Source organism: Chinchilla lanigera, unplaced genomic scaffold, assembly GCF_000276665.1.
Source record: "Chinchilla lanigera isolate Chin_1 unplaced genomic scaffold, ChiLan1.0 scaffold00036, whole genome shotgun sequence".
NCBI classification, from domain to species: domain Eukaryota; kingdom Metazoa; phylum Chordata; class Mammalia; order Rodentia; family Chinchillidae; genus Chinchilla; species Chinchilla lanigera.
This window is the reverse complement of record NW_004955437.1, coordinates 18,477,061-18,488,063: the sequence shown is the minus strand read 5'-3', so window position 1 is coordinate 18,488,063 and position 11,003 is coordinate 18,477,061. Positions and strand designations below refer to the sequence as shown.

The 11,003-nt window shown below is 46.9% G+C and overlaps 3 protein-coding genes across 8 annotated transcripts in view; all 3 read right to left on the bottom strand.

Annotated features, from left to right (window-relative positions):
* The window catches only part of Dnajc9 (DnaJ (Hsp40) homolog, subfamily C, member 9), a 5,587-nt gene extending 3,498 nt beyond the window's left edge, over positions 1 to 2,089 (bottom strand). Inside the window, exons 1-3 of the mRNA XM_005389988.2 lie at positions 1,645 to 2,089; positions 1,362 to 1,502; positions 615 to 869 (exon numbers count right to left, since the gene is read on the bottom strand). Of these exons, the coding sequence (XP_005390045.1) occupies positions 615 to 869; positions 1,362 to 1,502; positions 1,645 to 1,824 (576 nt within the window). The 5' untranslated portion in view covers positions 1,825 to 2,089. The remainder of the gene's footprint in view (positions 1 to 614; positions 870 to 1,361; positions 1,503 to 1,644) is intronic.
* A 2,616-nt stretch (positions 2,090 to 4,705) lies between these two features.
* Positions 4,706 to 6,389, bottom strand: Mrps16 (mitochondrial ribosomal protein S16). The gene is made up of 3 exons (XM_005389987.2): positions 6,239 to 6,389; positions 5,581 to 5,841; positions 4,706 to 5,114 (listed from the first exon to the last, which is right to left on the bottom strand). The coding sequence occupies exons 1-3, from the start codon at positions 6,249 to 6,251 to the stop codon at positions 4,981 to 4,983; spliced, it is 408 nt and encodes a 135-aa protein (XP_005390044.1). The 5' UTR covers positions 6,252 to 6,389; the 3' UTR covers positions 4,706 to 4,980.
* A 1,347-nt stretch (positions 6,390 to 7,736) lies between these two features.
* Cfap70 (cilia and flagella associated protein 70) overlaps positions 7,737 to 11,003 on the bottom strand; it is a 55,760-nt gene continuing 52,493 nt past the window's right edge. For all 6 annotated transcript variants that reach the window (XM_005389986.2, XM_013516745.1, XM_005389984.2 and 3 more), the window contains 2 exons: positions 9,030 to 9,077; positions 7,737 to 8,019 (listed from right to left, as the gene is read on the bottom strand). In XM_005389986.2, the coding sequence (XP_005390043.1) occupies positions 7,939 to 8,019; positions 9,030 to 9,077 (129 nt within the window). In that variant the 3' untranslated portion in view covers positions 7,737 to 7,938. The remainder of the gene's footprint in view (positions 8,020 to 9,029; positions 9,078 to 11,003) is intronic.

Here is an 11,003-nt window from a genome sequence, read left to right as displayed (position 1 = left end):
TTTGTTTGTTCTGGGAATCAAACTCCGGACCTTGCACTTGCATGCAGAGAATCTTGAGCACAGAATACCAAAACAAAGAAGTTTTTCTTAAAGAACAGGTATGCCCATTTAATTATATGAAAGTTGTAGCTCAAGCTAACCCTACTGCGTATTTCAGTGGTCTTTTGTTTATGTCCACTGCTGTAAATACTTTCAGATCATGTGGAAGCTGCGCTGAGGATGCAGCTCGGCGGCGCCGCACCTGGCTGGCAAGCGTTAGGCCCTGACTTCAATTCCCGGTAGGGAGAACAAAACAAATCATGTGAAGCTAAAAAAAGATGACAAGAAAGAAGTCGGGGGACGATTATTAGACAAGAAGCAGGGAACACGAGGGAGGGCGGCTGTCACAGTGGATAACAGAGGGGACAGGGATGAGCAAAATATACTACACATAGTGAACCTCCCCCCAGAATGTGAAACTAGGAAGAGAAGCTGGGTGAGGAGGGGGTGAAAATCAAAATATTTTACATGTACGTATGAACCTGCCAAAATGAAACCCAGCAGTCTGTATAAACAATTTTTTTAAAAGAATGAAGAGGAAAAGATGTAAATCACTGATAGCATCAAACTCTTACCCTTCTCTTCCTCGCATTCATTTTTTGTTTTGACTCTTTGACAAAGGCACTGTAGGATGGGACCTCTCCAGCATCAACAGCTTGCTGGATGATGCTCCTTATCCTGGGCTCCTCTGCATACTCCGCACACAGCACAGACTCCATGATCTGATTCATGTCACCCTTGAAATCCAGATAGGCCTGTTTAATATCAGCCAGCTCTTCCTCAGAACCTTTGTACGTCTTTTCGAAAGCTTGGATGTCTTCTAGAGATATCTGATGATAAAGAACATTGCTTTAACTTCAAGAATTTCAAATAAAAAGTATACTCGCGAAACAAGATTTAGGTGTCGAAATGCTTCTCCCCCGATACAACGGTCGCTTGAACGGAAATTGTCACAAGGAACCAAATTTCCTCTGCCTAAGCTTTTCCAGAGCTCTCCCCAAGCCAACTGTTACCACTGCTAAACTGGAGACCACCTAAGAGAAATTTAAAAGAAGTTTCTAAGCGGGCAGGTAGATAAACATTCAGACCTTCGATTTAGATATGTAAAAGAATGCACAGCCGGAAGAAAAATGCACCCTTTCACTGCGACAATCACCCAGGAAGAAATGAAACACCCATTTCAGTTGGTGTGTTGTGTCATTTAAGGGCCATAATTAAATCTCCCAACTTCATTAACAGAATTCGAGGCGCGCGGCGCCCCGTAACCACACGCCTGCCGACGGACTGCCGGAAAACGTCAGAGGAAGCGCCAAAGCCCCCACCTTCTTGAAGAGCAACCTCCAGTACGCCCCCCAGTCCCGCTCCTGGCTGAGCGCGGCGGAGTCTTCGTCCACGGTTCCCTGCTCATCGTACACCGCTCTCTGCTCCTTGTCACTCAGCACGGCGTACACTCTCCCCAGGATCTGAGGGAAAACAGCATCCACCGTCACCTCGCACCCCCGAGAGCGCGCCGCGAGCAAGGACGGCTGGAAAGCGCCGGGCCGCGCAGTGCGCCCTGCGGCCAGGCGGGGAGGCGGAAGTGGCTTCCGAGGGCAAGGAGCGGACCTGGAAGCGGCGGGTGGCGTCCTCCTTGCCGCCCGCGTCCACTCGGTCGGGGTGCACCTGCAGGGACGCCTTGCGGTAGCCGCGTCGGATTTCGCCGTCCGAGGCCTCGCGCCGCACGCCCAGCACCCGGTAAAGGTCGGCGGTGCCGAACTCCTGCGCGCACAGCTCCAGCAGCCCCATGTTGCGGGGAACGACCTCCCGAACACAGCCGCTCACTGCTGCAGCGGCTCCAGCGTTGCCCGACTTTCTTTTCCCCGCTCAAAAAGCCCACGGCGCCTGCGTCACAGAAGGCGCGGGACCACGCGCGCAGCTACGTGTTACGGAGGCCGCGGAGGGGCGTGGCCAGGCGGCGGGCCCGGGAAACCTTGCTTAAGAGTTCATTGTGCACCCAGCGGCCCGTCTCAAGAGCTCCGAGAGTCCGCGATGTGCCCTCTCTCCCCAGTGGCCCTCGTCCCGTTACTCTATTTTTTTTTTTTTTTTGTCTTTTTGACACAAGGTCTCGCTATGCAGTTCAGGCTGGCCTTGAGCTCACTGTGTAGCCCAGGCTGGTCTCAAACTCACAAGGGTCCTCCTGCCTCTGCCTCCCGAGGGCTAGGATTACAGGTGTGCACCACCAGGCCCGGCTTTTTAAAATTTTATTTTATTCTTCCTTATTCTAGAAATATTACGCCTATCTTACCCTCAGTGTCCCAGCACTGAAACATCTATTGACACAGAATGTCCTGATACCATATTAGGTTACATTGATAAACGGAATTTTTTTTTAGTAGAAATTGGTGAAATAGCAGCATTCAGCAGTTGTACGTGGCTCAACCTACAGTTTATTAGACTTGGTTTTTAAAAAATGATCCTCAAAGCAGTACAGCTATAGGCTAGTAACTGCAACCTACAGGCTGGGGCTGCTGGGGTACTTTCCCTGAAACCCTGCAGGGGGAAAAGAACTGTCTACTGAACAAAAAGCACAAAACACCAGTCAGTCTTAGTTTAAAAAATACTTACCTACATTGAGCAATCAACCTCTCCTTCCTGCTCCCTTCACCTTACCTACGGACACAACATGACCCTAATAAAAACCTAAAGGTGCTGAAACAGATCTATAAAGTTCTACATGCTCTTGCTTGAGCGACATGGATTTGAGCTGACAGCAGGGTGGGCTGCTGAATCACTCACGACAGGGTGGGAAACTTGGGCCTGGAGATCTAAAACAAGACAAAGGCTGGAGAAAACGCTGGAAACTAAGAAGATAAGCTCCCACTGGACATACGGGTATACACACCTTAGACGAAGAATAATCCCGAATGCAAAGTGAATACCTCAGCTGGCAGAAATTCAATACATTCAATGATGCTCAAAATAATCCTTTTCATATCAGTTCCTCTTACTGGTCAAGACTGCAGAATCACGCTGTCCTCTGCCGTTAGGTTTCTGCAAAGCCTCAGACTCCTCAGGATATGCTAATATCATAAATTCCCAGAGCTGACAGGGTTTTCAAAGCCTTTCTTTCTCCAATCCAAGCTCAAAGCCATCAAAAGTTAGTTCCTCTCCATCTGTCCTGGTTTCAGTCTACTCAAAGTGGAGGTCAACCAGCAACAACCTTGGGAAGCCGCAGTGATCCCAGAATTTGAGACTAGTAATTGTTCTCAGAATACAGAACCGAGAGAATCAGTTGGAATATGGATAGACTTTAGAGCCCTCTCTACAAATTTCCTGTATCTTATTGTTATTTCAGAAATCTGTATTATACAAAGCGTGCAGTAAAACAATATAATTCATGTAAATGGTGTTGAATTGTGCAGTTCTGGTGAGACAGACATTGTCTGGCTTTGGCCCAACTGGTCATTTACATTACCAAACTCATGATATGTAGATAACATCCCACCACTGATAGGTTTGTACCTAAGGAGTACTGAGCTACATCTCCTTTTTTATTCTGAGAGGGGGTCTAAGTTACCCAGGCTGGTCTTGAATTTGCAATCCTCATGACTCTGCCTCCCAAATAGCTGGTATTACAGGCATGCATAATTACACCCAGCTACTACTAACTTTGTAAGACTTCTGAAACCCTTCCATCTTTATTTTTCCCCAACACAGATATTACATTGGAAAGGAGTTTCCAGGTAGCTATGCTGCTGCCTGAATCTTATACTGCTAGGCAAGTTTCTACCTTCCCAGCCACAGCTTTCTCATCTGTAAAATGGAGAGAATCCTCCCTACCTCAATACTTCATGATCCTCATAAATGGTCGTGCACATAAAGGGTGTGGAGATTTATGTAGGTGCTCTACAACATTAGTTTCCTTCGAACTTCTCATTCTTAAAAGATAGGCTATTATAGCCCCAAAGCAATTTTCACAATCAATTTGTCTTTGTAAAAGTGGTATTATGTGTCAAGCAAAGCAATATACACTTCCAATTACAAAAAGTGCTGGGGTGGTGGCATATGACTGTAGTCCCAGTTCTCTGGGAGGCTGCAGCAGGAAGATCCCACATTCCAGTCTAACCTGAGGAATTCAGTGAGAAACTGCCTCAAAATTTAAAAAGGGGCTGGGAATGTAGCTCAGTGCAAAGGCCCTAGGTCAATTCCTAGGACAGAAAAAAATAAATAAATAAGGTAACTTCTTGAACTTGTGGGATGACTATAAATAAGGAAACATTTAGATGGGTCAACAACACCTGGGAGGTGGGGGGCAAGAAAGTCCAGCCAAGCATGATGGTGCATGCCTATAATTCCAGCACTCTGCAGAGCTAAAAGCAGGGGCATGTTAGGTTTGAGCCCAGCCTGGGCAACTTGGTGAGACCCTGTCTCAAAATTAAAAATGGCTGGAACAAGGTGTAGTGGCGCATGCCTATAATCCCAACACTCAGGAGGCTGAGGCAGGAGGATCACCGGAAGTTCAAGGGCAACCTGGGTTACACAGTGAGTTCAGGGCCAGCCTGAACTACCTAGTGAGACCCAGTTTCAAAAAGCCAAAAAAAGGGCTGCCGATGCAGCTCAGTATAAAGACTCTGGGTTTGATCGCCAGTACCACCAAAAAAAAAAAAAAAAACACAAAGCACGAAAGTCTCAGAAGACAGCAGACTGTAATGTTGTCCAAGTCATCCAATCTTCCCCCAGCCACTGTTTTTCCCAAGACAAAGACCAAATAAGCTAATTAGTATGTAGCCCCAGCTCTTATGCTGGGACAAGAACAAATTTCTCTCTGGATCCCACTCAGGCCAGGCCTGAAGAGCATGGGTGACTCAGAAAACTCCATTTATTGTTCTTCAAACCTAACAAAATTAAGAGCTCTGCGTATAGAAGATCTTGACCTTGTAACCACTGCCACATTCACTGAAGTCAGCTCCCTTCCGTTTCTGTAGCCTCTGTGTTTGTTTTCTGAGAAGCTAAGAGGATTGCACGCGCCCGTTTTCTTCGAAGTCTCTCAGCATTTGTGATCATCATAGGATGCAGGGGGAAAAAGCCAGACAGACCTAAAAGCAACAGGATTTTCATTTATTGTCATACAGTTCAAGCCAGCCCTTCCCTGGCAACTCTGCCTCACAGAACTGAGGGCGGAGACCTCACCCGGGGCATGGAAGTAAAACGCTTTTCACTCGCACACTCCCGTCCTTCACTTCCCTCCAGCTTCCTCCCCTCGTTTACTGCACGGTCACAGTGAATGATCTCCACTCCTACCCTAATGCTGTTCTCTTTACTTAACAACAGGTGAGCGGATAGCCATTAGACACACACTGAAGCCATTTTTAGCAGGAAGCTCCCTGCCACTCAAGAAAGTCTCATACAGGAGTCCCTCTCCAGATCTGAAATGACAACCAGTTCACAACTTGAGCCCAACTCCAGTCCTAGCAGCCTGGAGGAAAGGAACGACATTCTTCACTGTCGTTATGCCGAAGCGGCCTTCAGAGTAACCCCCCCGGGTGCGGCAGGAGCTGTTACCCAGAAGCTTCTCCATAGGCTTGGAGAGGTGGGCCCCGCAGCCGATCCAGTGCCGGATCCTCTCCAGGTTCAGAGCAACGAGCTTTTCCCCGTGACAGTTGGGCAGCGGGTCGTAGGAGCCCAGCTGCTCCACGAAGCGGCCGTCCCTGGGGCACTTGTTGTGGGCAGCCACAATGCGGTAGAAGGGCCGGTTGGTGCAGCCGCCCAGGGCGAGGCGGATGGTGAGGTGGCCGCCACGGTAGGCCTTGCGCAGCAGGGCACCTGGGGAGAGAGAACTGGTGAGGACACGAAAACGAGGGCGCAAAACGGGCAAAACGTGAGGGCGGGGAACAAGTCGCATCTTCCGCTGGCGTGTTCTCACGTCCGACCTACTCGAGTCCATCCGGCCCGGTTCCCTCTGCCCTTCACCAGCCCCGCGGACAGACTCCCCTCCGCCGGCATCCACCCCGCACAGGCCTGTCGGCACTCGCCCTGTGACCCCAGAGCCTTAGCTGTCTCATCTGCAAAAGGCGATGAGGGTTTCAGCGAGGACTGTGGGAGGAAATGCTGGAAAGAGACCGGCTGCAAGCGAGCGCGGCGGAGGTTCGGGGCCTCCACGGCCCCGGACACCGCAACCCCTGCGACCGCCCGCAATTCTCAAGGGCCGGAGCTGACTCACTAAGCTGGACCATGGTGCAGCCGGCGTGCAGACCCGCGGATCGTCCTGCTGTCCCCACAGCCCTGGTTCACGGCGTCCGATCCATCGAAAAACACCACCAAAGGGCAATCCCCAGACTCAGACCTCGCCGGCTACGGAAGCCCAAAGGCTCAGTTCCGGAAGTAGATCCTCGAATCGCCCCGCCTCTTCCGCTTTTCGGCTCCATGCTTCCCGTCATTCAACACGGCTGTACCGCGTGCGCGTGCGTCATAGGGAAAAAGAAGCCTTGCCCTCCTGAGAGTGCCAGTGCGGTCCCTCCCTATGAGTCCCTCTTGGAATGAAAAGGTTTGGGGGTGTCCTAAGTCCCCAGGAGGAGGGCTAGTCCGTCCGTGCTGCAAACGTTTTCTGAACGTGCGTTAGGACTGGGCGCAGGCGCTGTCCTCTGCCGTCGGGAAGCTCAGTCTGCGGGGAGCCGCCTACGGTGTCCAGAGAAGCCAAGGACGGGGAATGCCGTGCAGAGCGGGCAGGAAAGAGGCTGAAGCTTCCTCAGGAAGATTTCATAAAAGTAGAGGCAGGCCCGAGACTAGGAGGATTCAAAATGACTAGTTTGCCCTCTCAGTTAACTAATTTGCCTTTTTCCCTCGTCATTCTCCCACCACCGCAGAGGCAGGCATACCATAAAAAAACAAGGAGGGGAGACCCTTATTGCTGCTTTTGCTGCATTATGATCAAAAGTGCAGGGTCGGAGTATGATTTCTTGTCATCGCAAGCCCAAGAATACGGCCTCACTAGCAAGGAGTTTCGCATCCCTTACAGGGTAGTGGTGTCTTCACAGATGCCTTGTGGCTTGGATCCATGAAGATACCCCTGGTTGATTACAGGGAGTTAGTACCTCTCCCCTCAGAAGAGACCTCGTTCAGCCTCTGTTCACTGCTGGTTCTAAAAGGCCTGGCACAACTAATAGGCCCTTTGCTCTAATACAGTGAGCCCAGCATGGCAGTCTCTAGGACCACCTTTAAAAATGATGCCTTAAAGCCGGGCGTGGTGGTGCACGCCTGTAATAGCACTCCGGGAGGCAGAGGCAGACGGATCATTGAGAGTTCGAGGCCAGCCTGAACTGCATAGTGAGACCTTGTGTAAAAAAAAAAAGTGATGTCTTAATTCTCAAATTCCAATAAGTGAACCTGACCAAAGGCCTTAGCAAAGCAGATTTCCAGCAGTAACCCAATGAGCCTTCATCAGAAACCTAACTATTGACCCCACTAGACCTTAACTTTATTTACATCAAAAGTGGTATTTTGGTGGTTTGTTTTTTGAGACAGGATCTTGCTATAGTTCAGGCTAGCTTTGGACTCACAGCAGTCCTCCTGCCTCAGCCTCCAAGTGCTGGGGTTACAGGCATGCGCTACCACACTGAGCTAACTAGTAATATATTAGGTATACAATTACAATATATATAAATATATGTATTACACATAGCTCAGTGTACCTGTGTTAACTCTAGAACCACACTGACAAATTTTTCATTTCTTATTTATATTTTTATTGTGATCCCATTTACAGTTGGTCAACCAATAAAACTTCCAGTCAGAGCCAATGGAATATGTAAGTTTCTGTCGATGGTGAACATTCTTTGGTTTTCCAGCTCCAGGGTTCATGTAAAATTTTCACATGGAAAGCAGCTCAGGGTCCCACACAGAAAATTCTTCAGTTTAAGAATGTCAGAAAGATGGATCTCCAAATCCAACCATCTCCTGTACCATGTGGATCTCTGCAAGCAAAGCCTCATCCTTCAGTTTCAGCTACATAAAGAAGGAAAGGAAGAACACTGTCATATCTGATACACTGTGTACCTTTGAAGGCCTCCCATTTGTGCTGCCAACGCTAAAGAACACAGTTCCTCCGGACGGAATTGGCTTTTTGTGTGTGTGTGGGGACTGAACCCAGGGTTTCATGCACTGTAGGCAAGCCCTGTACCACCAAACCACATCTACAGCCTTTGGGAACTCCCTTTAAAAGATGGTCAAATAACTGTAGCATGATCTCCTTTCTGTTTTCCCCCTTTTGTTCTTTTTCTTGCCTGAAACACGGGTGTGGTGGCTGGAGCTGCCACTGGCTGTCTGAAACTCTGAGGGGTAGGAACTCCATCATACAGTTGGCGGAGCAAAAGAGGGGACTGAGTCACTAATGACATTACTGACCTGTAGTGCCAGCCCTGGACTTCATCATATTAGAAAAAACTAATTTTGTATACTGCTGTCTTTCAATCCAAATTACTTGCAATTTGTAACTAACAAACTAGGGGTTGTTCATAAGCCAAATCCAGCATGCTACCTATTTTATGTAAATAAAAATTTTAGCAGAACATAGCCATTCATTCATGTAATATCTATGGTTGCTTTTGCATTTACAAGGGCAAAATTCAATAGCTACAACAGAGATTGGCCTCTGTACCCTAAAATATTTCCTATTGTGCATTTTATAGACAAAAAGTTGCCAACCCGTGGGGGCTAGACCAACCCCTGCATTTGACACATGAGGAAAATGAAGCCCAGAGAAGTTAATGGCAAGACCAGAACCGTAATTCAGGCTGTCTACCCTTGCCTTAAACTACAGAAAAATCACCCACAGCAATATGGAGGTTGTTATTAAAAACCCAGCAACTCCATGACAATGGTAAAATGATGGGTAAAGCCTCTTGAAAAAGATTCACATCTTAAAGTGTTCTGAAGTCCTGAGTTAAGCCAGCACCTTCTTCCCAGGGTCCTGCCCTCAGCAGTGCAGGCAAGTGGCAGAGGCACCCGTTTCTTACCTTTACCGTGTATTTGTAGGCCTGCTCAGCTTCCAGTTGCCGTCCAGCCTGGAAAACAATACAGCAGCTGGTGGTGAATGCATGTGAAGCATCACGGCAGAGAAGTACCTCACGTCAAATGTTTCTGCCTGCCACAGGCGACAGCAGCTGCCCAGTTCAGAATCTCTCAATTCACAAGGGAAACAGGAAAATGGAAAGTAACAAGGAAAAAGCTGGTATTTTCAAAACTCCTTGATTTTGGAAATTTTATTTTTTTGTTTTTTTTTTTGGTTTTTTGTTTTGTTTTTTTCCGGTACTGGGAATCGAGCTCACAACCTTGCGCTTGCCAGGCAGGCGCTGTGCCACTGAGCTAAATCCCCAGCCCCCAATTTTGGAAAATTTAAAGACATTTGGCTTCTCTCTTTTTTTCTGAAGGCACCATAAATCATTTTAGGATTGAAGCCACTTTGTTAATAATTGCACATTGCAGTGCTTATATGTGACTTACACTGTTTGCACTGTGCTGTTTTAAATGATTTACCTATATTCACTCTTAATCCTTATGACCTAGGTCACGTGGTGGTGAACCTATGGGACATGTGTTCTGGCGGGCTGTCTGTACCATGGAAAGTTCTAAAAGGTTCACCATTGCTTACCTAGGAGATAATTACTTTTGTTTTCATTCTAGGTTAACAGCAAGAGAAGTCTAAGGCCCAGAGAGATTAAATAACTGACCAGGGTTATTAAACTAGTAAGCAGAAGATCCAGGTTTTAAAACAGCGAATTCTGCCTCCAGAGTCCACAGTTTTACTTACTAGACTTTATCCATCTGCACGCACTAAAAAAGTATCAGAATTACTTCCGTGCAGATCTGGATACGTGATGAGACCACTGACTACTCTGCGCATTGATATTCTTTGCATGAGGCACTCTGTGAGTGAAGTGAGATTATGTGAATTTGCTATTATATTTCACAAGTTTGTACATAGCAAGTTAAGCTCTACATTCACTTAGGAAAAATTAAATAAATATACAAGACCTTAGAATAATTCTCACTGAAAGGGAACTTAAAACATATAGGCCAATTTCCTAAAGTTCACATGACATTTTTACTAGTTCATAAAGCTTTCATATCCCAAGACCTTACTTCCTTACCTACATTTTGAACTATTACCACTAGAAGTTCACTAACTTGCTGGGGCATTTTCAAGCATGCCTTCTCTTCTTACTGCTGTTACCTCTGACTCTCTCCTGCCATAGGAAGGTAGAGGCCACCTGGTGTAGGCCAAATAATAATTTTTTGCTGTTATGAACATTACTCAGTAAAGAGCCTTTCACATATCTTTATTTTCTTAGGAGTGTGTCTGGATATGGAATTTGCCAAATTGAATATATGAATGTGATCAAATAATGATGCATTGGATTTAATGTATAATATGGATTTATGTCTACTAGCAACAAAAAGAACCCTTCTCAATGATAGCAATACCATATTTTAATTCTTCCAGTATGATGGATGTGAGTTTTTGCCACATTACTTTACGATGCATTTTCATTTTTCTCAGGCTGAGCTTCGCTTCACACATACACTGATTTTTATAATCTCTACTTCGGCAAACTGCATATTCCTACCTTCCGCCCATATTTAGTCAGACTGCCTATGGTTCTTTTCTTTTTGTAGGAGTTATTTATATAACCTGAATATATCCTATTTTAGTATTCTCATTATACCTGAGCTTCCAGTGTTAAAGTAGTTAGTTTATTGTTATTTCAAAGGCTTATGCTTTTACAATCCTAAGAAAACCTCCCTAACCCAAAGGCATAGAGGTACTCTCTACATTTCTTCTAAATGCCAAGATTTTGCTTTTAAAATTTGGGTCTTTAGGCCAGGCGTGGTGGCCCATGCCTGTAATCCCAGCACTCAGGAGGCTGAGGCAGGAGGATCATTGCTAGTTCAAGACCAGCCGAGGCTACAAAGTGAGCTCAAGGCCAGCC